At 33.7% G+C, this 26388-nt stretch overlaps 1 protein-coding gene across 1 annotated transcript; it reads right to left on the bottom strand.

Moving 5' to 3' along the window:
* Positions 1 to 5245: 5245 nt before the first annotated feature.
* LOC149952561 (splicing factor, proline- and glutamine-rich-like) lies at positions 5246 to 20046 on the bottom strand. Its single transcript, XM_090168630.1, has 8 exons — positions 19947 to 20046; positions 17513 to 17630; positions 12233 to 12552; positions 10971 to 11272; positions 10352 to 10644; positions 8145 to 8199; positions 7016 to 7064; positions 5246 to 6151 (listed from the first exon to the last, which is right to left on the bottom strand). Exons 2-8 carry the CDS (start codon positions 17595 to 17597, stop codon positions 5963 to 5965), a joined length of 1293 nt encoding a protein of 430 aa, XP_090024756.1. The 5' UTR covers positions 17598 to 17630; positions 19947 to 20046; the 3' UTR covers positions 5246 to 5962.
* Positions 20047 to 26388: the final 6342 nt, after the last annotated feature.

Below are 26388 nucleotides of genomic sequence, written 5' to 3'. Positions count from 1 at the left end.
CATCCGCAAGCTCTTGTCTTGCATTGTTTTGAAGAGCCACATTTTCTTAGAGCTAATATGGCTTCAGGTGCAGGAGTCAAATTGCATTTTCTGGGGTAAAAACGTCCATCTATTTCATCCCAGCCAAACTTATTTGGTGGCGGAAAAATTGGCTTACTTTGAATCGACATTTTGATTACCATTGTTTGAAAATAGGCTCTTTCTGTGTGAGGTACCAAAGTAGCCGATGTTGGTGGTAGCTGGCGGCCTTCTTTTCCTGACCTGGCAAACAGATCCCGTCTAAGTTCTTTAATTGAATGGTATTTTTTGTCGTTGCTTTTGTAAAGCAGACACACGTATCGCTCGATTTGTTTTAGTACATTTTCCGAAATGGTAGATGACGTTCCAAAGAGACTAAAAGCGTTTAGAATGTCGTAGTCACTAGCAATGAAGGCTTTAAAATTGGATTTCAATCCTTTAGTAGCAAAGCAACCAGTGTTATCACAACCTTTAAAAATATACCATCCAATGAGAGCGTCTGCTCTCCCGGTACCAAGCCTGTCGTACATTTCACTAATTTTGAAAATATCCTTGTTCCTAATCATATTTGTTTTCGGTGGAATATGTTGGAAGAAACCTATTAGATAAACTAAAACATCTGTGTCTAGTGAATAAACATCTAGCTTTATGTCTTTGCTATTTTCTGCAACGTCTATGGAGTGAAGTATTATTTGCTGATCCGCCTCTTCTAAGTAATGGTTTGATTCAATTTTTGTGACATTGACTTGGCCCTTAGATGAAATTTAATTTTGATGAGAAACAATTATAGTTTTGGAACTTTGACTGTAGTAGTTAAGTAACTTCTGCGCAAGATAGCTGGTAAGTTCCGACTTGGTTTTGGAATGAAGAAGAAAAGATTTTACGTTTTGAATCTTGGTGTTATCATTAACGTGGTAGTGAACAGCTACATTTTTGCCGATTCACTTATCACGGGTTTTTTCTTTGAACGAGTTTTCAAAGTACTGGTCAAAAAGAATTCGAACTTTGTCATATTTTTCAGTCAATTTTCCTATTTTCTTAACGAATTTTTCTGAAAAGAGTAGCGCTGAGCTATGTCTTTCGAAGACTGTAATGACTGAACTACGCACATTGCGTCAACGATTATAACTGAGTAATTGCTATTAATGCAATCAAGTGATTGTTGATTCGAAAGTGGAAGCCTCAACAATTCTTCAACAAACTCGTCTTTACCAGCCAACATCAGCATAGTTCCATCACAATTGAAATTAGAGGGCGGAGACACCTGGAATTCATATTCTCCTATCGCATCCTTCGCTGCAAGATCTGGCCTTGATTTTGCAATTACCAATAACCTCAATATTAAATTTCTTTCTTGTTTCAGGTTAACGAGTTATCCCTTCACGTTAGCTCTTACTTGCGATCCAGCTTCTTTAAAATATTTGTACTGGTTACGTTTCAACACATCCCAGAAGCTAACGTTGCGGACGATTAACCTTTCATTGACAAATTTCTGAAAGGCTTCCTCCCCAAGACTGTCTCTCTTAAGCGTGTTTTGAGTTATTTCTGAAGAAGCCACCGCAAAAGTCATTAAGTTATGAAGGTCTGGTTTCGAGAATCGGTTTCCTTCTTTGCTTAGGTACGAAGAGATTGATGATGCATGCTTGGCCATTTTGAAACCTTTTCTACCGTAACTCTTGTGATGTAGTAGTGTAGCTTCTCTATCACCCACCCCAGAGTTTTTTAAAATCTTGAACTAAGGAGCTAAGTACTGGTGCGACGCTGAAGTATTTGTCAAGAGCAGTTTGGTTTGGCGTATTTGAAAGACAGTAAATTTTGAACTTGTTTCATATAGTTTTGTAGAAATTTACCCGTGTCAGAAAGATCGGTGTCGTCGAGTTTTTTAAAAATATTCGAGTCTTTTAACACTTTCTGAGCTGCAGAATTTTAGAGATGATGCACTTTCATTCATTTCGAAAACCTTATGAAGGTCATCAGTAAGCTATTGGGTTTTAAGTTTTCTTCTTTGGAAACAATGTGGTCGGTGAATAAATTGAACAAAGCAAGTAGCATTATGACGTGCGCCTCTATACCTCTGTAAACATGACGACCTTCTATTATTTGACTTATTGTTGCCGAACCATATACTTCAGCAACCTCCCCGGCCACATCTATACCACTGCCTTCTATGTACTTTCCTAAACATTTAAGTGATGCAATGATAATGTGAAGAGCTCCAAGGCGAATAATCCAATGTTTTTTGTAATCTTTTATCTTGACAGCTCTGTCATATAAGTCACCGCCGAGAGTAATTATTGGTCAACTACCGTTTCCAATAATGAGGTTATTAATTTCTTCAGCATGGCCAAGATTTGTTCGTAAAACACTATTCGGTGGGGCTGCAGTTGTACAACGGGGCTACCACGCCAATTTCACATTCGTCCATTGAATCCATGATTTGAGAGTGAAAAGATGCCCAAGTAGGAAATTTTTTAACGCTTGTATCTAAAGGCGACTGATGAATTTTTTTCATAATGGAAACTGATAAAAGCAGCCATAGAAAAGTTAATTCTGTACTTTCCGTGCTCACTGATGTTTCTTGACTTGGGAAATCTATGGATCCATTATGAGAAATTTGCGGATTAATTTCTTTTGTGCATTGTAGATACTCTATTTTTATAGAAGATTGCAAGCTTTTACTTCTTTCCAAGTTGTCGAAATTAAGCTTGTCCGATAGTAGTGGGGACGCAGATGATGTTTTTTGAGCAATTAGTAAATCAGCCCCGTGAAAAGATCCGGCATCGCTTCCAAAATCAATATTGTCTGAGGCAAAAATTGGCCTAACTCCTTTTTTGATAAACTTCGGTATTAACACGCCGGTGGCTTGTTTTTGAGACTCACTAATAACTAAATTACCAATTTGCGTCGTTACCCTTTCAACGTGTTCGTAGGTCGTGGACAGATCCAAATTGTGAAAAACTTCTAAATCTTGCTTTGATCGTTTTTTTTTGGTAAAGCATTAAACCGTTGCCTACCGTGAGTGGTGTTTGACGATTTTTCCTAAATTTGATGTCCGATGACGGTTGGTAGTGTACTTGGCGTTGAGTTTTGAAATGCTTCATTATTTCTTTTGCCATTAAGGGTATTCTGCATACCAACTATTACCCATTCCATAAGTTGTCGTAGTTTCCATGGAGTTTGAAAGTCCCAAAACGTACTTCTGTACTTCCATTCTTTCATTTCGCTTATTTCTCGTCTAATTATTCGAGACGTTTTTAAAATACATGCCATGTCGGTGTCGGGATCTTCGCTCTGATAATATTCTTCCAAAATTAGGTTTTTCGTTTGGGAACATATAATTTCAGGCTTTGGACCTCGCTTTAAAAATTCCAAGTCTGGAATACTTTCTTGATATGACGTTTAAAATGTTGTTCTGTTGAATACGATACGTTTTTTTCGTCTAGTAGAGACTTATACTTCTCGTCCAGAGTGTTCATGTCTATAAATGGCTTCGGGCAACTTTCAGTCGGTGTAAGAGAATGTTTGACTATATTTACAATTTCCAGATAACATATTGCAATTTCGGTAGCAGAATCTTCAGTGGTATCACAAAGTCTGTTAGTTAACAACTCTAAGTTTCTCGTTACATGACGAAGACAATTTCGGTGGTATTTCATATTTTGAGCGAAAGCGTCTTTGTCCTCCATTAAAAAAGCAAGTCTCGCTCGTACTGTTATACTTTTAGAATATTGTTTTATATCAAGAAATCTTCTACCCATGTCAGCAGAGCTTACACGAAATATTTCTTATTTTTTAGATTCCTGAGAATCCTGACAAAACACACACACATCTTCATCAAAGGAGCTGCGGCTTTTTTTACAAGTTTCTAATGATGTTGAGTTTATTTCCAGCTTACTTGGCCTGCCTCTTTTCTTGGTTAAACTAGAGTTTGAACTTGACAAACTAAGAATTTCTCGTTGATTCTCTAACCGTATAATGTGCGTTCTATTGCAAAATGATTTATAGCACTTACGGTGATAGATGATTGGTGAATCCGAATACATTTTCGACTGTATACGTTTGTAAGAATCCAAGTGTTTTCCGACCGCGTACCATCTTGACGAGAAAGTTTGAATAGTGGACAGTGATTCTTCTGTAGCTTTAGATAACGCATCTGAATTATCTTCATTACATAATATGCACACATTATTTAAAATTCAGCCATTCTAATACAAACGCACTTTACGCTACACTAAATATAATACTGGTTTTAAAAAACCGCCAGTGAGAAAAACGGTGTACTCGTCTAAAAGCTAATATTCGAAATGGTGTCCAAAACTACCCCATTTGCGGGAAATACCCCAGTGAAAAATTTTACCCATCGACCCCCCGAAGAGTTCTCAGGACTTGAAATGTTTCGCACCTGTGGTGGTGCCTAGGATATTAGCCTAGCTAATTATTATAATTATTTATTATTATCAACTTAAAAATTGTGAAAACAATAAAATATAAAAAAATTGCCTTTAAAATAGTTTTTTTGCTTTTGTCTATTTAAAAATTATAAAACTAATTTAAATTAGCATTCAAAAATTAAATGACAAGATAAATAAATTTTTACAGTGTCAAAATAATAAAAAGGTATTTTCTTAATAGATGTTGGATTACTGTCGACATTAGGCTATTAGCTTTACGTTGTAGATAAATGTTGTACTAGTAACTCTGACATTCTTACTTTCACCATACTTCGACCACAATTTTTGATTTTTCGACTTAATTGAAAGTGTTAAAACTAAGTTAAATAGGCATTTGAAAATTTGGTGACAAGTCTAATTATTTTTTATATACGTTGTTTAATCCATATCAGTTGAAAAATCAAACTTGGCACATCTTCCCAAGTAGTAGCATTAGTTTGACATTGGCCCCCTGACTAATTAGTGGTTAAAAACGAAGGACATTAAAAGAATTTTTTCAAGGTCATTCAAAAATTACCACTAAAATGATTAAGTTTAGCGACCCTATTTGATTGTAGTAAATGGTTTCCCTTCACATTTAATTTCAAATAGCACCACACAAATTTAAAATTAATTTATAAGGTGAAATAAGATTTTCTTAAATCTACTTTTGCTCTAAAAATTCAACCTGGTGGAACAAGTACACCACATCTCCCGTAGTTGGTTAACTAAACAGCAAACGAGCTATCTGTAGGGACGCAAAGGTATTTCTAATCAAAGAAATAAATAGTCAAATGTTAAATGATTAATTTTAATGACATGTTTAACTAATACAAACATTGTTTTCTAAAACAGAGCTGTGTCTTACATTCAATATTTGCAAAACATTTTCCACAAGTTGAGACAGTTAAGCGACATTAACACCTATCAATATAATGCTAGAAAAACCAGAAAATGGGCTGGTACTAAAATAAAATCTCTAAGCAAATTTTATTTCAGTTAGTTGTTCAGGTTTTTGATATAACACAAAATTTTAATGAATTTGAAAATTTTGCACTAATTATGAAATACAAACAGAAGTGAAATACGGATAAACAATTAGAAATGGCACTACAGGTTTTCATATTTTTAAGGAACTGAAATAACATATACACAGCTTCATTCTAATTTTCAACTTTTTTAAAACCAAATATTGAACACTCTTTACTTCTTTTCCAAATGAACTTCAAAAAAACTTTAAACATAAAAATTAAAGAGAAAACTTGAATATATCAAAGTGCTGTTCTATATTCGATATTTACAGTTAAAACCTCTAGCTGATAAAGTACCTTAGAAAATTTTCGTTAATTACGAAATGGACAGGGTATTACTCTCTAAAAGTAAATATTTCAAATACAGAACAAAATATGAATATCTAGAAACATGTTTCTGAGAAAATGAAGCTTAGAAAAGTGTATTTACCTACACAATTACCCAAAAGGTTTAATGGATATTTGAAGATTTAGCTTAAAAAATTAATATTGGTATCTCCCTCTTTTCATATTTGGAACTCCACCTCTGCGCCACTCCATTGGAGCTCTTTTATTCATTAGCTCCGAGTGGATCATGTGTCCTCTTCCCCGACCTGCACCATAGCTAGGAGGTGGTGGTGCTGAATGATCAGCATATCCACTGTTATTCGAAGCCCCATACGAGCAAGACTCCTTTCCAAAAAATACATAAATAGGACTATCAAACTGATAACAATGTTTCTAGAATTTTCTATTAGATTTCAAACAATTTGACAAAAGTATAAGAAATAGTAAAAATATGGAAATGTTGACTCAAGGAACACCGATTTCCCGCTGCTTACAGAAGCTTTATTTGTGTGCCATGCATGGTCGTGAGCAATCGAGTATTCATTAGGGATGCACCGATATGGATACAGCAGATACGTATATAATAAAATCATTGTAAAAGACAGTTCAGTACCATTTTTTTCTAATTTTTCATGAAAAAAGTTTGTAAGAGCATATCCGAATTTGTTTCTTTTCATTTTAACAATACTTATTTTCTATCACAAATCAAATATCATGGTTTTTTATTTGTTTACACTCGGAACCCCCTGTCTAAAAAATGGAATGATCTAGCTTCTGAAGTCTGGCGTACATGGCGCGGATAATCAAATATTATCAATAGTTAGTTAATCTATATTTTTTGTTTTTAAATATTTTTCTAATACCGGTAACGGCCAATATCGGCTTTGCTTAAGCCTAGACTGATATTAGAAAAATAGGCCGATATATCGTCTGATTTATCAGTGCATCCCTTTGTATTCATCCGATAAGTAGCTAGCACAGTAAATTTTACCAGAATTTTACTATATTGACTACAATACTCCACTTTTAGAGAAGTTCCCTTTACTTGTTTTCCTTGAAATTATTAAAACCACCTGCATGTACCTCAGACATACAAGTACAAATTTAAACCTTTTCGACATACAATATTTCTTTTTATACCCAATTCCCAGATTTAATGTGAACCAGGTGGTGTCTCCTATAAACCTCCTAAATAATAATAACACTTACCTCTTCAGATTGATAAGTATCAGGCCCTGTTGGTTCTTTTTCTCTGTTACTGTAATAGAAAGAAAAGTTTCCAAATTAATTTGGAGTTTAATAATAGTGACACTTATCTACAATTAAAAAAATGGTATTGAACTTTTGGACAGGATGAATTTAAGTTAAAACTTAAAATTTCTGAAAATGGCCATCAGTAGTTCATCAATATTGTAGCTCCACCCCGTCAAAAGTCAAACCAGTAGACTTCCCATTCCACGTTCAATCAGTATTACCAAAAGAGCACATTTCTATAAAAGTCCAGAACAATGCAAAAAGTGGCTAATAGAGCAATATTACATGTAAATAGCATAAAACCAATAGCTTCATTAAAAATTTTGTAACTATTTATTTTAAGTAGTAACACTTCAATTAGAAAGAATACAAGTTGGAATGTTAATTATTTTCTTTATCTGTTTCCCTCTAATACAAAAAACTTATTGTCCACTTCTTGCCACATTGAACAGTAAACTCGTTGTCCAGGCTAGAAATTTTAACTTTTTTCCAATTCTATTTGTCAATTCGATTTTTCCACCACAGTACATTTATGGGTTCTTTTGGCAACCATAGTTTATCCCCGTTAAGCGATAAGTATGATAAATGCAACCCATGTAAAATATTCAAACAGCATAATTTTGTCAAACTATATACTTAAAAGCTCCAAAGATAAGAGATTACATAACAACAAATACAGTTATTGTAAAAGCAGTGCCTTTCTTTCACTGCAGTGACAACAACTCCCATTGTGCATTATAGTTGTAAACTCTTGTCTAATGGAAAGGCATCGATTCAAATCCCAACACTAGACTGAACATTTTTATTATAGAACGAAAAATTGTGAGCAGAGAAAAGTTGAAATTGGAAATGAAAGACCCACAAGTGTATTTTATTTTCATAATTCTTTACTGAAAACGAATACATGTAACACTTTGGGTACACGTACCTCAGGTTTGAAGGAGTGCACCTAAGTATGCAAATTCAATTGCTTAATTGGCAATTTTGGAAAAATTATGCAAAGTTTGGACACTAAGGCCTATAGCGTGACAAACATTCACAAATATTTAATTGCCTAGAATAATATATAATTAAAAACATTTACCTTAACTCAAGTTGGCGTTGTAGGATATTCTTTTCTTCTTCCAGGAATTTCAACCCTAGAGTAATAATAAATTAACTTAATTTTGAAAATGAGATACGAAAAATATCATTACTATAATTTGACTGGATAGCTTAATCATTTTTAAATTTTTCTTTCAGTACAACTATCCTTTTGAAAGGTGTACCATACCAACATAGTATTGAAAAAAACAATAGCGAGGGGTCAAACATTCACAAGATCCTGTACACTTTCCAAGAAAACCAAAATCCAGCCTTGATTTCTTCAAAATTCAGAGATAAATCCCAATATCAGACGAGAAATTGATAAATTCCAAAAACCAGAAATCCGACAAGAAATTCCAAAATCCAATACCAAAAGGAAAAAATCTGAAATCCAGGGTTAAATCTCGGATTTGAAAGTCCTGTACACATTCTTTAGGAATGTCCGACCCCTCGACTACAGGTCAGTAAGCCAATTGCTTTAATTAAATTTAACTCTCATGTTGAGTTAAAAATTTAATATTAAAACGCTTGATGTTAATAACGAAAATTGTTCAACCACCTATACATTTTGTGGTACATAGGACCAAATTTGTCCCAACTGGCTACATCACTGCCACCCCATAATTGGAACATCTGGTTTGTGGAATAATGGACCATATGACCATGAGATAAATAGGTGGTAGAGAAGAAATAGAGCTGCCATCTAAAACCTTTTTAACTATTGATCCAGTGTCAGCGCCAGGGGTACGCTATGCAAGGTATAGCCTACTTTTAATATCAATTTGGGGCTCTGCAAAGAGACTTTTCCAACTCTTTTAGGACCCATAAAAAGAAATTTATTTTAGTCAAAAAGGACCTACAACCGATAAAACATTATGTAACCACAACTATATAGCCCTGATTTATTATCAAAAGCTTTGCGGAATATTTGGCTCTTGATATTTGGCCCATTGGGAAATGAGTTTACAATAAATGATAACTAAAACCTTGAAATAAGACCAAGAACCTTTTAAATTTGCCAATATTTAATATAAATAATGTAACTAGTATTAGTATATACCCATACCTAGTTGAGCGTCTTGCTAAGGTTTTTAAATGCAGTTTCCTTTTTCGATACCGATTGAAACTTTCCCCCTCCTTTATTGATTTTTTTAATAAGAGCCAACCTCGGTTTGATGTGGACCTCTGTAAAGTTTGTTTTTCTTCTTATCTGATGATGAAGTGCAAGGCGGTTTGAAACATGTCAAACCCCTAGTATCTTACTAGCTTATTTATGTTAAATACATTCAAAATTTTTTTAAAAAGTTTTATTTGGTCTCATTTCAATAATACCATATAGAATTGCATACAAATTAACTATCTATTGACCTAATACTTCGTATTAAAATAGGCTTCTCTTTATATATAATAGTTCAGGTTTGGTCTTAGATAAATATTAACAACTTTTTCAATAGGGAAAAAGTATTTTGAGAAATGCATAATCAATTACTAATAAGTACAATATATTGTCTTCTAAAAATATGATTGATTCAAAACTTCAGTTAAATTATTGGTTCATTACATAATAGCGGCTCTTAATGTGCGGTCAATTTTTAACCAGAACTAGTAATATGTATTTGAATATAGCTTCCTGTCTGTAATCATTAGTCTAAGTGATAATGTATTTAATTAAACTTAGGAAGAATAACTAAGAGACGATTTTTAGCATTGCTCCCCATCTCCCTAGCACTTAAACAATAAGCTACTTCCCCTTAAAAAATTAAAATCAGCTCAGTACCTCATTGGTTCACTTAAACTTAGGGTCTTGTGCCAAGAGGAAATTATATTTAATCAACTGTCTCAACAATCATTCTCCCCAAGTATAAATAAATACATTCTTTGTCTTAGTTGATGTGAGCACTGTATTTCAGTTGTAGTCAGCTGAGTTATTTGATTCCTTACAAGGGGTATCTTTTTCGGCATAAATGACTAATTTTGAACCAAAGACAATTAGTTTCAATGGAACAGGATGAATTTAAAATGACGCATTAACCAATTTCTTTATGACTTTAATATTTAAGAAGTTGTTTAACAAATATATTATTAAACTTTGTTTAAAAAGCTCGCTAGGTTTCTACAGGCATCTCAAGCTCACCCTCGATTTTCAATACTTTTAAAATTTTAAATGTTAAGCATGTTAGAATAAATGAATTACACTCTGCTTACTTTCAACTATGTTCTTTTCTCCAAGTTTTGCCACTGTCATCTTTTCTTCCAAAAGTTTCTTTTGATTCTGAAATTCCATATCCAATTTCATCCTTTTATCTCGCATAACTTCGTAGAGTCTTTTCCATTCTATTGAAATTTCATGCTCCTTCGAACCATGTAGAGCAAAATGGGGCTTAACATTTCTATCCCTTTGATAATGCGGGTTGGTCCTTTTCGGAATGGTTTTCTCAAGTAATCCAACCTCTTCATCATTTTCATGGTATGGTTCCACAATAACAGGCATTGGAGCTCTTAAATATATAAATCTCATTGAGTCCACAGTTCTGAACAAAGGGGCAAAGGAACTTGGAGGGAAGAAGTATGGTTTAAGTTATTTGTATTGGGAAAACTTAGCACGTAGCAGAAGGGTACAGCAAAAGGGAGATGAAAGCATCATGCTTATAATAACTTCTGCCCATCAAACTGGGTACGACAACGGTCCTTTCATTTTGGAAAGTTTAAGCCTATACTTTTAATTAAATGATTGTTTATTTGATCACTAACTACAATGTGGTAAAAAGGTGCTTTACATGGACAAATGATCATCACATAATGGTTAAAAACACCCGAAGCTTACCCAGTCAGTATATAACATCCTTCAGTGCACCGTTTCAAGGCACGTTTTGCTGCAGATTTGCTGGTAAACGCCACTATTCCTTCACCAGTGGCATGGCCTTGTTCATCAAGAATCACCACTGACCTCTCAATCTCACCGAAGAAATGAAAAGCATATCTCAGAAGCTCATTAGTGACGAATGGTGCTAAATTTTTAACTCTGATAGATGCACACTGTGCAGCAAACCGACAAATAATATGCTTCCCATTAATGAGTGAACAGTCGAGAGTCGCTTTAGCCAAACACGCATTTTCTTTTGTATCCTAATAAAAAATTGTAAATATTAAATTAAGCGTATTGCACCGAATTTAATTACAAAAGGGCAGCCACCCGGGGATTCTCAATAACAACGGAAAATTAAACGTTATCTCACTGTGCATTTATAAAATCATTTCTTAACTAAAACCAAACCTAAATGAGTAATTCTTTAAATAAAATACAAAAATATTAAGATTTTAGTTTCAATTGAAACCTGAAAGAGGGGATTTGCTTGGGTGAAGATCCCTACCCCTCTATCTCAGACTAGCACTTAACTATTTCACTCTAGCCAGCAAAAGTAGTTAATGCTTCATTCACTTCTTCACAGCAAGTAATTATTGTTAATGTGTCATAAAAGATTAAATGTGAAAAGTTTACTTTTAACGCTTAATTAAGTGAATAAGTATTCTTTCTAGTATTTATTAAGACTATCTAATATTTACTTTAAACAAAGTATACTTGTTAAAATTATATTTCTATTTACAATTACGGATTTCCTTGGGTGGCCAGCCAAAAATCAAATTGAGGCTATGCCCAAAGAATCCAATCTTTAAGGTGTGAAAATTGTTTTATACAGCCTTTTTAATTTTTGATAACACACAGCAGAAATAGATGTTAGAGATGTTTAATAAATTAAGAAAAATTAAAATTATTTAAATAGTACTAGAAATTCCCTTCAAGTTATTGACCATTAAATTCTATTTTATTTAAGAATGTGGTGTGCATTTAGAATGTCAATCATGAATGTAGTATGATAGCATAAAAATAAATTAACTTTAATAATATTTTAATGAAGAATAATAAATGAAAGTTCTTTTTCCAACATAACTGCAGAGCATCCAGTCAGATTTCAAATAATAAGAATATTTTAAAACAATTTATAATTAAAAAAATCTAATAATCTAGATCTTAAATCAAAATATATAATGTTATAGAATTAATATTATTATTATTATAATTATTACCATTTTAAGTAATCCAAATCCATCTTGAGCATTCAAAAATACTTCGGAGACCTCACCATAAGGTTCAAACAGTTTCTTAAACTCTTCCTCTGTATTAATGTTGTTAAGGTTTGAAACAAACAGCCTACAGCGGCTACTGAACTTCCTGGGTTGTAATTTATCCTCTCGGGTTTTCAGAAACACAGTTGAGTTAGGGGCGGCAGCGAGCCTTTTGTCTGACACATCTTCCCCCGGATCTAGTCTATCCATGGAATCCTTACCAGTACCTCTAAAATTGTGACTTGTGGCACTAATATTACCAATATCTTTACCATCGCCATCTATATCATTGGTAATTAATAATTAAAAGTAAATTAATATTAATATACATTTTTTGTATTAACCACACTGCATTTGCATTTAAATATTAAATCTTATGTAACGTAATTTTTTTGCATTAACCCTACTGCAACTGCAGTTTATTTTTCAATCTTTAAGTAATATTCAAAAAAATTCACATTTTTCAGTTAAAATGACTCCGTACGAGCTACAAAACTAGCCTTGAGGGTGGCTACTTTTCTTGCGTAAAGTAAGAACCACCAGAAAAAAGCTGTACAGCTTTGTTACATAATTTATTGACTTAAAGAGTTGCTTTAAAATTATTCTTTAAAATCATTGATTTAAATGAGTGTATTAATATTAATAAAAATGGCAAAAAAATAAGTTCTGAAATAATTCCAAACAAGGGAAAAACCAAAATTTAGTTAGCATTATATTAGAATTTAACTTGTCTAACTTATAGAAGCTAAGTATTCATCAATTAGACAAGAAACAGCTGTTAATTGCATTTTAATAAATTAAGTTGAAAAATAATATTTCCTATGTAAATCAAAAAATCTATTGATTTGATTATTTTTTAAATTTCTTAGCCTAATCTCCCTCACTTGCGACAAAAATACATTGATAATCAAGAAAATGCTGAAAAAAAATTTCAGATGTCAAATTTAAGGTTTGATCTGTTTAAATAAACTAATTTTTGTATAAAATTTTCAAGAAAATTAAATTGTGTGTGGGGAGGAAGTTTCTCTTTGCGCTACCAGGAGTTTCTGAAAAAATGATAAAAAAGCCTTGCTCCTTGGAACCGACATAACTAATTCTTATTTTAATAGGATAATGATCATAAAGCAATTTTCATGCAATATTTTAAGTTCTTTAGAAAGAACACTTTTCCCACTATTGGTAAAAATGGTATTGAGCCTTAAAATTGACAATTTTTTTGTCTTTTAAAACCACAACACAAAGCTCAAATTAAAGCTGTTTTCTTTTGCTAAAGAACAATAAATAATAAATTAGTACTTTCTTATTATCAGGAAATAACGTACAAGAAAAAATTAAATTGTTCGTTAAATTAGAGTCAAATCAATTTGGTGTAAGAGGTAAAAGTGTTTTTATCCAACTAAACTTCCATTAAAACTATGTAAATTTCAAATTACTTATTATATTTATATGTAACGTAGCGTAAATCAGTTCTCAATTTTCATAAATTAACGATGTTGAATATAATAAATATATTATGGATTTATGTTTAGTATAAGTCCAAATTCAATAGACAGGTTAAGGAAAATCTACAGAAAAACAAAGTAATAAAAATGCACAACAATGCCAGGGGTGGGAAAAAACATTTGGTATTACTGTCATATTGGTCCACTAGTTACTATGTCAGTAGGTAAGATCCTAGAAGGCCCAACAATTAATTACAGCTAAAACGGGGGAGGGGGGGGGTTGAGTTTCGGGCACAAACATTTTCCAGGTTCTTCCAAATTTAAGAGCCTTTTAAAGGGAATTTTACCTCTAGTATTTCTGTCATCCTCTCAAAGGATTCCAATATGAGGCTGCTGCTTAGAAGTTGGTTGCACAGGTACTAATTATAATAATAATTTCTTACCAAAAGGGTCTCAAAAATTAGGCAACCAAAAATGCATATAAATTATTTAGTTAATACTCAAAGCACATATTTATCATTTGAATATATATTTGTTGTGCCACGTAAGTCTGAGGGGAGGTTATTTCAGAGTGTGAATCTTTTACGTTTTACAGAAATATCACTAAAGTTTAGTGGTAATGATTCAACATAATTATGGATCTAGAATAATAATTGTTTTTTTCATTATTTATACAATAATCCCTAAAATAGCAGTTTTCCGTATACAATGAGTTGGAGGTTATATCCCCTTTAAAAAAAAATATACCTAAATAATATTGCGAAATCACAAAAATGCCCTTAGTGTTTACAAAACCAATCATATCCAAATAAACTGATTGGGAAAACATTTGTAAAAGTGGTTTGTATTGTTTAAAATATTTAAAATTTAATTTGGGCGATCAATTTTAAAACAAGAATCTTAAGAAGACCATGACCTTCTCCAGGCCAGTTGGGAATTCCCAGATATTCATCACCAGTCACCAACAGGCCAGGGTAGTCATATTTTAATGAGTTTTCATAACTTGAGTGTTTGGAAGAGACTATTGACCTGCCAATTTAATCTATAGAAAAATTTTACACATGCAAAAACATTACCAACGATTAAATATATTAAAAACATGATAATTTTGGAATATAATATTTAGTAAAAAAAAGCTAAATGCATTTATACTGTAATTTTGTTACAATCATTAGTACCTGAATTACTTTAAATAATACATGCTTAAATATTTTTGAATTTTGTAAAAGAGTTAATTAATGATATTAAAGTCACCCACATAAAATAAAACTGGTATTATTGGATTACAGGAAAATACTAAATAGCAGTTCCAACAATTCTTCCCCAAAATAATATTAATATTTTTTTAAAATACATAACTCCATGGATCTTATGACGATACTTATAGTATATAATAAGAATCACACGACACACTATAGACATTGTTCTATTAGTAATCGCCATGTTCAAAGGTTGGTCTAAAAATTATCAGAAATTCATTTGTGACAGGCGATAGAGCACAAGAGTTCCAAAAATAATCATTTTATCAAGAATGTATTTAGTTATACTTAGTGAGAATTACTAGGGACACTGAACTTTTGTTTTTAACATAGGCCAGATTTTCGTTCATGGTAGGAGGAGGATGGGGGAGCACACCATTGGATAAAACTTGTACAAAATTTCCCGATCTGGGATTTTTCATTGGATTCAGCAATTTCTCTGAATGTCAACTTCTTGGGCTGAACCATACATTTTTGTTGGGCCCCTGATCCCTCACCCTCCCCTCTGGGGAGATAAATAGAGGGTTATCATCTAGTTTTTGCCCAGCATAAGAGGGTGGAAAGGAAAAATATCAACAGCATATACAATTGCACTAAGATAAGTTTTAAGGAACCAATAAGATACTTGGTTGATTTAATTTTATTAGCAGAATGAGTTTATACTGTTAGCTCATGATTTGAATTGAAATATATTCTAAAATATAATCTCCACATAATCATTCTCCCCAAGAATAAATTAATACATTCTTGATTTTAAAACATTAATTTCAAATTCTACAATTTCTTAAATTTTTTTCAGTTTGAAGATACAAGTTATGGTTCACAAGCTTATATTCAATCGCTATGATTAAGTTATCATGTACAGGCAAATTTTAATCGTAACTTAAACGGGTTTTAAATTCAGAAGAAAATCTTCTGGATTATTAACTAGCAGCCAGAATTTTTCTGGTCTTAATACTTCTTTCCATAAAAGCCTCCGCAACTTTCTTGGCCCCTGCCGAACGCTGCCGCCAGCACTTTGGCATTATTAAAAAAAAAGATAAAAGTCCAGTCACGGGAGCACAAACTCTCTATTTGACTTTAACAAAGCTTTTATGGAAACTTCTATTAATGGATTCTGGTAGACGAAAAACGTTAGTTTAATATTAAACAAATATATATAACATCAGAAATATTGTAACGCACATTTTATAGGTGAAAACTCTGAACAACTCTTTCTGCACTGAGTTTCTAAGTTTTCTCCCCAGTGGTTTAAAGGGTGTTCCCCAGAGTTCTTCAGTCTCCCCTTTCCATAACAACTTGTTGAGGTTAACGGCAATAGTTTAGTGTAGGGAGCTGTTGGCTAGCATGGAATGAAGGGCTTGCCACCACCCTCCTACGCAAAAGTCGCTTGATGACTTGGGCCTAAGGTGGTGCCTTGGGTATTAGCCTAGCTGATTATTATTATTATTATTTAACCTGCCCAACTGAATTAATCGCTTTAAAAGTTGCTTAACAACTTAAGCCTACGGTGCTGCCTATTTGGTACGACATGAAACTAGTATTTAACAATCTCATACATAAAATGTGCATTACAATATGATATTACATTTTGATTTTAAATCTTTACCAGTAGTGTACTATCATGAAATAAATTAAAATTAAAAATCTAGCAAAAATGTACAACTATCAAAAAACATTCAGTACAATATTCATCGACAAGAAATTTAATATTCTTTTAAATTATAATTGGCTAATATGTGCTTTTATTATTTATATATTGATGATCTTATATAGAAATATATACTGTTGTGCTTAGCTAACACAGTTTCGACAAAGGTTTTGGGTCAGCATTGTTTATTCATTACCCATAACTATATTATTATAATCGCAGTTAACTAAACTCCAGATCTGCACTAAAATAAATAAAAATAGTGCTTAATCTTAGGTTTATTTTATTCATGGATAAATTGGTTAAAAATTAAATGGATTAATTTGGTGCAAATTATTTCAATTATAAAATTATTAAAAAAAGTAGATTGCAAAAAATTTTCTTAATTTTTAAATTTATGGTAAGAAATATATAACAGATAACAGGTGAAGTTGGGTTATAAACATTGGGTATAAGGAATTTCATTCTTTCACTGATTTTCTTTGTTAATTTTAAATTGGTTTAGAAATTAATTCGCGCTCTTAAAATTTCAAGAGGATCAATAAAACGTTAAAGATTTTCGATTCAAACTAGACATATCTTTGGTTGGATTCTGGTTTTAACATACCACTAATCACTCTGAATTAGAGTTTTCCCCTGGTGTGCGTTTGAATTGAGGGGACACATTTGCAAAACAGTACTAGTCAGGAACTGCTCAGAGTCTGCTCTAAGCTTACGTAACTCCCTTTTCTAAATTGTGTCCTTTATAAGTTACTCTATAATCAAATCAACACTTTTACAAATAAAAGCGCACCATAGCAAATTAGTTTTAAATAAAAAAACGCCACGAAGCTATAGTTTGCGAAAACATAAAGAATGGTAGGTATTACAAAATATTAACTAAACAAACCTCCAAGCCCAGAAGTAATGGGTCTACGTTGATAATCAGCACCAGAATGAACAGACATGGTTAAGTTGTTCCACCTAGTTTCCATGAAGTCAAAAATTCCTGCAGAGCCACCAAATATCTAATAAACGAAAAACAGTAGTAGCAAAATAAAATACATCTAATAGATTAAATAGAACTACCAAAAAGTTCTGGAATTTTAAATCAAGGTGCGGGTACACTTACATTATGAATTTCACTATTTGACACAAGAAAATTCAAAGCTCCCTTTTGAAAAACCCAAAAATGGAGCCTATATTAACACCCAACCTGTGACCAATGGAACAAACAGAGGAATTCCTGACTTCTTCACGTGGATTCTTTTTTGCGAACAAACTTATGGTGTTGGCTAAAGGCCTTAGACATGAAATCTTCACATGGATTGTCTTGTGTGGATTGTAGGTAGAATGCAGTGAAAATTTTAATTACTAATACTTTTGTAAGAATAAAACCAATATTTTATGTATGATTAACTATACATATTTTATAATACAAAAAATAACAGTATCAAAAATGTTCACCAGAGAAGCAAGAAATTAATTCTAGCGTCCCGCATGACAAACACACTTGCAACTATCAAGCCCTGCATAGAATGGATTTTTTAAAAAAGCTTTGCGTTGTTTACAAAGCAAACAAAAAAAGGTTGAACTCCACTTGAAAGCCAGCAGAACTAGGTTACATGTTTTTCTCAAATGATCTTAATAGGTACTGCCTCTATTGCCTTGCGAGAGAGGTGACCTTAGGCATAGTACTTCAATATTACTTGGTAAAAATATTTTTTAAACTCTGACTTTTCCAGGTTTTCCTTGACCACGTCACATCATTGTTTGCTGACCAGTTTACAAGATAAATACTTTCAGAATGGAAATAGCTCAATGAAATTAGGAGTCAGCCCAGAAAAAAAATTGAAATAAAAAAAGATTGCCACTTTCTTTTAAGGAGAACATGTTTAAAAACGACTTTTGACCCATGTCAATAAACTGTGTAGATACAGTCTGATGTAAACATGTAAATTGATGAAGCAGCATTTTTAAGGTGGTTGCTAGACACGAATGGAACATACTGTAACAGGAAAAGACATGACAAATCGTCCAAGCATATTATGGAATGGTTCCAACACCAAACCTAACATAACATTTAACTCCTGTAATAATGTGAGACTATTTCCTGTCTAGGATGCTTCTAACAGTCGGCTTTGGTGCAAAGTAGCTTCTCCATTTGGTTACATCTCTGGCTTGCCCTTTGAACATTTAAGGAATGGGGGCAATGTTCTTTGTTGGGGAGCCACCTCAACAGCCTGTTCATCGCAGACAGATTTAGAGAAAAAGCCTTTAAGAGCCACAGTTTCCATTCCGGACATATCGCAGATTAAATGCAGTTGTTTTAAAGATAAAGGGCACAGCCGCACAGCATATTTGAAAAATATCAACACTTGATTGGTCATATGTGAAATCATGAGGTATTGAAGGGAAGTTGATACTACACCTCAAAATATTAATTTCATCCTGCCACATTTTGAAGGGAAAGCTCAAGTTAGGCATTTTTTATGTATTTCAAGCCAAATAACCTACTATAAGCACTATTATCTTTTTTTGTAGGCCAAGTATTTTGTTTGACAGGCAGAGCTAATCCTACCACACCAAAAATGGCATTAAGTTTATTCAGCTGAAATAGTTGCTGAAACTGATGAGTGGCTTTTGGGATTGTTATTTTGAATTATCGATCAAAACTATCACGCCAAATTTTTTTAATGGTGAATTGTGGTGCCATAATGAGCAAAGAAGGAAATGACAGCATCCACAAATAATTAGAAAAACAGCGTGTAGTATAAAAGTAAGATTCCTACTCGCTGATTAGTGAAGTGACATCAAGTCCAAAATAATAAAATTTAAACCAACAGGAATAAAGGCTAGTTTAGTTAAGCCAATGGCGTAAAGAGCTTTTACCACCCATGTGGATTCATTAAGTGCAGTCGCTAACTCCCCCCTTTCAATGCAATTTGGCCGCTCACTTCAAAACCCGTTCATATTGAGAAAAAAGTGCCGCCCTTTTCTTGCTACGCCAATGCAAGTCTAGTTTCTTGATGCCTATTTCTTGTTCTATAGATTTTCTTGCCAGAAGTTCCCATGTCAGCCAGAGAGCCTCAACCCTCTTTCATTCTAGTGATTTATATACATTTTCCAAATACAACATTAAATTTCGTTTAACTTGTTCACTATGGAGTTTAGTATTACTAAAATGTGCTAAAATTAATTATCTAGCTTTACCAACGGTTGTGGCCTAGGCTTATTGGTATTTTGGTTTCATTAAAAAAGGAATATGGAAAATGTTAACGAAAATGCCATTTAAATTAAAAAAAATTAACTGCATAATATTGTAAACAAACGAAAGAAATTACCGTTTCGAGATATAATTTCTTCTTAGTCAAATTATAAATTAGGGTGTTACTGTGAGATCGATCGGCTATTTTTAAATAATCAGAGTTCAGTGTAGAGAAACTAGAGATATTCAACAAAGAAATTTTAAGAAGTGGAAAGTTAAAAGCAACACAGAGCATCGACAACATGGATTTACTAAATCCAAAAAACTAATTATGGTGTCATCAATAAACCTTAAACACCATAACAATATGTGAACTTAGCAGTGTTCTAAAAACCACTCTTTCTATGGAGTTCTTTCAATTCGAAACTCCGAAACTGACGACGTCACTGTTGTAATTTGCCTATTGATAAAAAACGGTAAATGTCATGGCGTCCACTCTTAAGGCGGATGCACACATAGCCTTCGCGCGCGAAATTTCGCAAGCAAATCGCGTCGCGTCGCGTCGCGTGACTTAAATAGAATGGCGCATGGGCGCATGCGCGAAAATTCGCAGGCGAAATCGCTTGCGAACCGTATGTGTGTTTGGGCCTTAAACACTACAGCGGTGACGTTGCAAGTTTTCAAAATCATATCAGAGTAATCAGACGAAAGCACTCTTTAATATAATCAGGAAACTATATAGGTATACACCAAGGTTCTTACAAGCGGCACATATACACTTCGAATGTCTAAAGGCCCAAACACACATCCGGTTTAAGGCCCAAACACACATACGGTTCGCAAGCGATTTCGCCTGCGAATTTTCGCGCACGCGCCCATGCGCCATGACTTCCATTCTATTTAAGTCACGCGACGTGACGAGATTTGCCAGCGAAATTTCGCGCGCGAAGGCTATGTGTGCATCCACCTTAACAAGCGATTTCACCTGCGATTTTCGCGCACGCGCCCATGCGCCATGACTTCCATTCTATTTAAATAAGTAACGCGACGCAACGCGATTTGCCAGCGAGATTTCGCGCGCGAAGGCTATTGTGTGCATCTGTCTTTAGAAAGATTTTTACGGCCGTGATGAAACTCGTAGAAATGGGTTTGTCCATAGACATTAGAATAAGAATAAACTAGACAAATTATTGATAGTCAGGAAGAGCGCGTGCTTGTGTCGGAAAATTCATCTCTCCCCGTCATTTCGCGTGCTCTGCGCCAGATGGCGAAAATACGTGGCGTGGTCTATCGAGTAGTGGAGTAATTAAAAAATTTGGGAAATTCAAGTCGTACGTATTCTAAACCCAAACTTTTTAGTTAAGTTAGAAGAAACCACCTATGGACTGTGAGAAGGATGATAAAATTCGCGAAAAAGTAGATTAGTCCATAATTAAAAGGGGATAATATAGCTAAATCCTAAACAAATTTGAAGAAATTAAAAAACAAAAACGCGAAACTCTTTTCAGGGGCGTAGGAACGTTCTAGAAGTTGGAGGGGGCAAAGAGAAACGAAAAATGGTCTGGATAATGGTTTTGAATTTTTAATGGAGTGTACCTTCTTCGAATGCATGTGTACTTTTTACCAAGAGACATAGAAGAAAAAGAGTCTGCCTCTTGAGCTCTCCCCTAGCTTCCACCACAGGTTTCCTGAAAACTTCCAACTTCACCAACCTCCCTCTTACGCCCCATACTAGCGAGCCAATCATATTGTTAGAATTCAAATCTTTTTTTTTGGGGAAAAATTAGTATCGCGACACTAGCAACCCTATTAGTAATTCGGCCGAATTCACGAAACTTCGTCTGCTTCAGTCAACGAGTTTCCAAAAATAGGTTTATTACGTTATAATCGTTTTTTATTATACTTTTAAGTGAAATAAATTTTAAAATGTCGGGAAAGAAAATAGGGTGAAGTTGACCAAAAAGTCAACGCAGTACAATGCTTTTGCAAAGTTTAAAGATGTTCGTTAAATTGGTGTTCAGTGCCTTAAGTTATACTGAGAACTCTCTCATGCAATTTATTTCCTGTTTTCTTAATCCAGTTTCATCAGTTGTAAAGAAATCATCCTTTTCATAATATTTCAATATGATTTCCCAGCCAATTTCCCTAGTTTCCATTTCAATTAGTTTTTAAAATTTTCAGTACTTATAATATTAAATAATACACTAAGCCTTGGTAAAAACGTGTTTGGTTACTTGGTAAATTGCAACTAAGCCTTGGTAAAAACGTATTCGGTAAGTTGCAACTATGCAAGGAGTATAGTTTCAGCAGCACTATTTTTCTCAGCCGAATAACGCATATTCAAAGTGCTACGCCCGTCAAATTTCGAGTAATCTAGTAAGTTTTTTAATTTCTTAAAATTTGTTTAGGATTTAGCTATATTATCCCTTTTAATTATGGACTAATCTACTTTTTCGCGTATTTTACCAAACTTTTTGGGTTTGACGCAAAATGTAAGGGATTTAATAGACCCATGTTGAAAGTTGGGGGGCCGAAAATTTACATTTTTACCTGGCAACTCAGCATTTGGACGGAACATCCGTTTCCTTACTTCCGCCTGTATATTTCAATGGCGGTCACGTGGTTGAAAACGTCACAAACAGGATGTTCCGCCCACAGGTCTCACTTAAGCCTCGTCTGCGGCCCCTCTTTTGTTATGGGTCTATTTCAGTAAATAAAGTTTGATTTAGGAAATATTCGAATATAAAATAGGTAAAAAATGTGCTGTTCCCAACTGTAAAAGTCGTTCTACGAATGACAAAATATCTTTTCATAAGTATAAGTTTCAATTGTTATGTTTATTTTCAATAATTTTTCATATAAAGTTTTTATGGTTAAGATTTCCTCAATCTAATATACATCAACGCAAAAAATGCTAAATGCTATAAGCCGGTTAAACTTCAAACCTGGTAACAGTGTTGGGCAAATTTTAATTGCTGGGGCAACTAAAACTTAACAATTAATTAATTGTTAATCACGGCTATAAAAATTAACAATTAATTAATTGTAATTGTGAGAACTCACGATTAAAAATTTATTAATTGTTATATACTGTCGTCGCAATTAAAAACTGACCAATTGTTAATCGTGACTTTTCACAATTAACAATTAACATTTAATAAATTGTTAATCACGACTATAAAAATTAACAATTAATTAATTGTGATTGTGAAAACTCACGACTAACAATTGATTATTTGTTATATACTGTAGTCACAATTAAAAACCAACCAATTATTAATCGTGACTTTTCACAAGTAACAACTAACAACTAATCAATTTTCAATCTTTTAATACATTTGATGAAACACTAACAATATTAAAACAGATTATTGTAAAGGGCGCGGACTGGAGAGTGGCTTCCGAACCAATGTGTAGTGCGATGGAAAATGCGTAGCGTAGTAAGTAGGAGCGAAACAGAATTGCCAGATGGGCGATTTCCCGCCAAATTGGGCTTCTTACAAGCGGCACATATAGGTTGGCGCATATAAAAGTGGCGGGAAACTAGTTTTCGGCAACCGCGCGGGAGGGTGGGTTTCCCCTAGTCTGGTGACGTCGTTGGTCAGAATAAAACGAAACAAGACTCCGCGGGAAACGATATTGGTTATAGCAACACTGCGCAGGCGCCAAAGAGAAAAAGGGAAAATTCCAGCTACAGGTCTTTCAACTTATCGTTATAGTAGCCCAATTTGGCTATATACAACAAAACATTGAATTTTTATTTACATTATAACAGCGGCTTGTATTTAACAGCCCTATTTTGTTTGTTGTTCGTATTTTCGAAAAATGCCTATATCATTCTGTATTTTTAAACAGATTAATTTAAGGTAGTAGAGCGAAACTTTTGTTTTAATTTATTTCATTTTCTTTGGCGGTATTTATCAAAAAAGGCTTTGGGCCTGGTTCATGGTTATTATCCGAGATAGATCATAGATCTGTTCGTTTCGTTTATGATTATATAGCAAACACGTGGCCTCGTTTCCTGTTAAAATTGTATATTTTGTAAGTAATTTTTTAATTAACAATTAATTTTCAGTACACTACGGAAATCTTTGAACTTTAAATTTTTTTTCCAAAACGTTTATATTTTCATATCAAAGCTGTATATTAGGCCGTATTCTTAAAATAGCTCAATTCATAAGATTTAATACTTAGAATGTTGGTAAAATATACTTAAAATTATGTATATAAGTTTATGTACGTTTTTGACTGTACTAAATTTTAATCCCATCTAGGCTTTTAACATTGCCGATCTCCGATTTTTGGCAACGCCACTGCTAAATACTGCATTCGCATATTGACTTTAATTTTTATATACACCATTTGCTTTTTATAAGAGCATTACCATTAGTAACATATTAACAATAAGTATGACACTTCCTCTTCTCCCAAGATTCATATGGAGAATTAGATTGTTAGGGTTCTTAGATCAATTTACTATCGAGAAACAGGGCACTATTACTTTAAAAAGTCCGACACAATCCCCTGTAAAAAAATATTCGAAAGTTATCCGTAGACCACCTCTGGTAATAATCAGAAAAATAGCAGGTTCTCAACCCGAGTCTCAACCTCTCAATTTAAATGAATTACCTTTAAGTTTGCCTTTACGAGTTCTACGCTTAATAAAGAAAATGGGTTAATCCTGACGAGTTATGAAGAAGGTGGAATGGAGTACCTCACGGGATGGGCAGCCAAAAAGTTTCATGATAAGTACCCAGAATTAAATTTAAAATCAATTGAAAGCAACGACCACAATTATATGGTGCCATCATTGGTGGAACACCTGAGTTATGGCGGTATCGCTATTCCTTCCAAAAACTTCTTAAAAGATACAAAATTAATGGAATTGGAATTTATAAAATTTTACGAAGTCAAAAATTCCAAAGACATTTCTTTGAGCAAAGAAAGAGATATTTGTAAAAATCTAACAAATATAATTTCTGAAAAAATAACCAAATACCCCAGAGAAATTATACTCGCGTATGTCAAAATGCGAACTATTGTACGAATGAAGTATTTAAATGTCAAGTTTATTTCCGACTCTCAAAACAGGAGGCAGGCAAAAAAGATAACTAAATAAATCAAAAGCAAAACCATTAAATAAGAATGAATTGTCAAATTTAATATTATGAATTGAGGTTTTGTAAAACACCTTTTTTGCTTATATACTATTTTATCTCTGTAAAGTTCTTTCCAACTTTAAAGGAATTTTTTTTAACTCCACAAATTATATCGATTTTCTAAATATCTACAAAATTAATAATACTTTGCATTCCAGAATGAAACGCGACTTAAGAGACAGACGAAGATAGAGACAAACGTAGCCACCCTATAAATCGCTCTCTTGAAAATCTAGCCAGTGACGTCACTTGTCAGATGCCTCGTTAGTCGTTACCTCTCTCTCTCTCTCTGCGTTTCGACTTTCTCTCCAAAAACGAGTATCAGAGATGCGCCCCCGTTGGGTGGAGGCAGGGCCGTATTAAGGTATGTGTCAAGGTTGCTATGGTACAGGGCCCCCGAAGTTTGGGCTATGTAAGGAGATCTCTGAGGTTGGGGCTTATTCGGAGCCTCGGAGGTGTTGCGTGGACTAATTCCTAATTTCTTAGACGAAAGGAACTCTTGCGATTTTGCGCGAGCCACGTTAATTAAAAAATGCGCGCGCTACGGACTTTGTAAGATCGATGGAAAGTAACCAAGTGACGTGACCCTACAACGTTTTCAGAGCTAATGTATCTATTCTTTTGGTGTTTTGCGTTTAGACATTATAAAAGTCGAAAAATAAGGGCCCCAAATTATACTTGGCACAGGGCCCCCATTAGTGTTAATCCGGTTCAGTTTTTAGGGTGATTTTATAATGATATTTAAAGACAAAATGACGCAGAATGATTTAACTGAAGCAAAAAAAAGCTACGTAGTAGAGCGGTGCTGTCAATATAGGCTTTTAATGTTTGCTTCTATCATAATTATGTAAACTATATGCTTTATGAAGAAGTATTTTACTGCGCTCTTTATTTTTGCCCAATTAGCGTTCAATAATCAATTCAATTATTTTATTTAATATATCTTTCCAGTTTACATGTGTTGTAGGGCTAAGTCATTATTGACTTGTAAGCCCTTGCGATGAATCACCAACACTTCTTAATTTTTTTAAGAGGGCCGCTAGGCGCGATCTTTTTGGACTGTATTGAGGACAGAATGATGCTTCATTGAGCGTCATTTTTCTCTAGTTGTCCAATTGGAGTGTGCGGTATCCTTAAAATTAATCTGGCCTATCTGGAGCGAAAGGCAAGTACCCTTTGCACTGCGTGCCGTGCCAACCGCCTACAAAACAAACAAACACGTCGCGACTTGTAACTTTTGCTAGTTTATAGTTACATTCGACAAACTAAAGAAATATGAACGACACACAAAGAAAATAATAAAAAAATGAATATTATCAAAATTGACATAATTACCAAAAGTGTGTCAATCGGAATTTACGGAAATATCCCAGGCATGCACGTGTCCCCCTCCAGGTCAGATACAAGGCCAGTAGGGGG

Source organism: Leiobunum rupestre, chromosome 3, assembly GCF_980474605.1.
Source record: "Leiobunum rupestre chromosome 3, qqLeiRupe1.1.hap1, whole genome shotgun sequence".
Lineage (NCBI taxonomy): Eukaryota > Metazoa > Arthropoda > Arachnida > Opiliones > Sclerosomatidae > Leiobunum > Leiobunum rupestre.
Note: the sequence above shows the minus strand (reverse complement) of the source record. Positions and strands in the feature narration are given on the sequence as shown.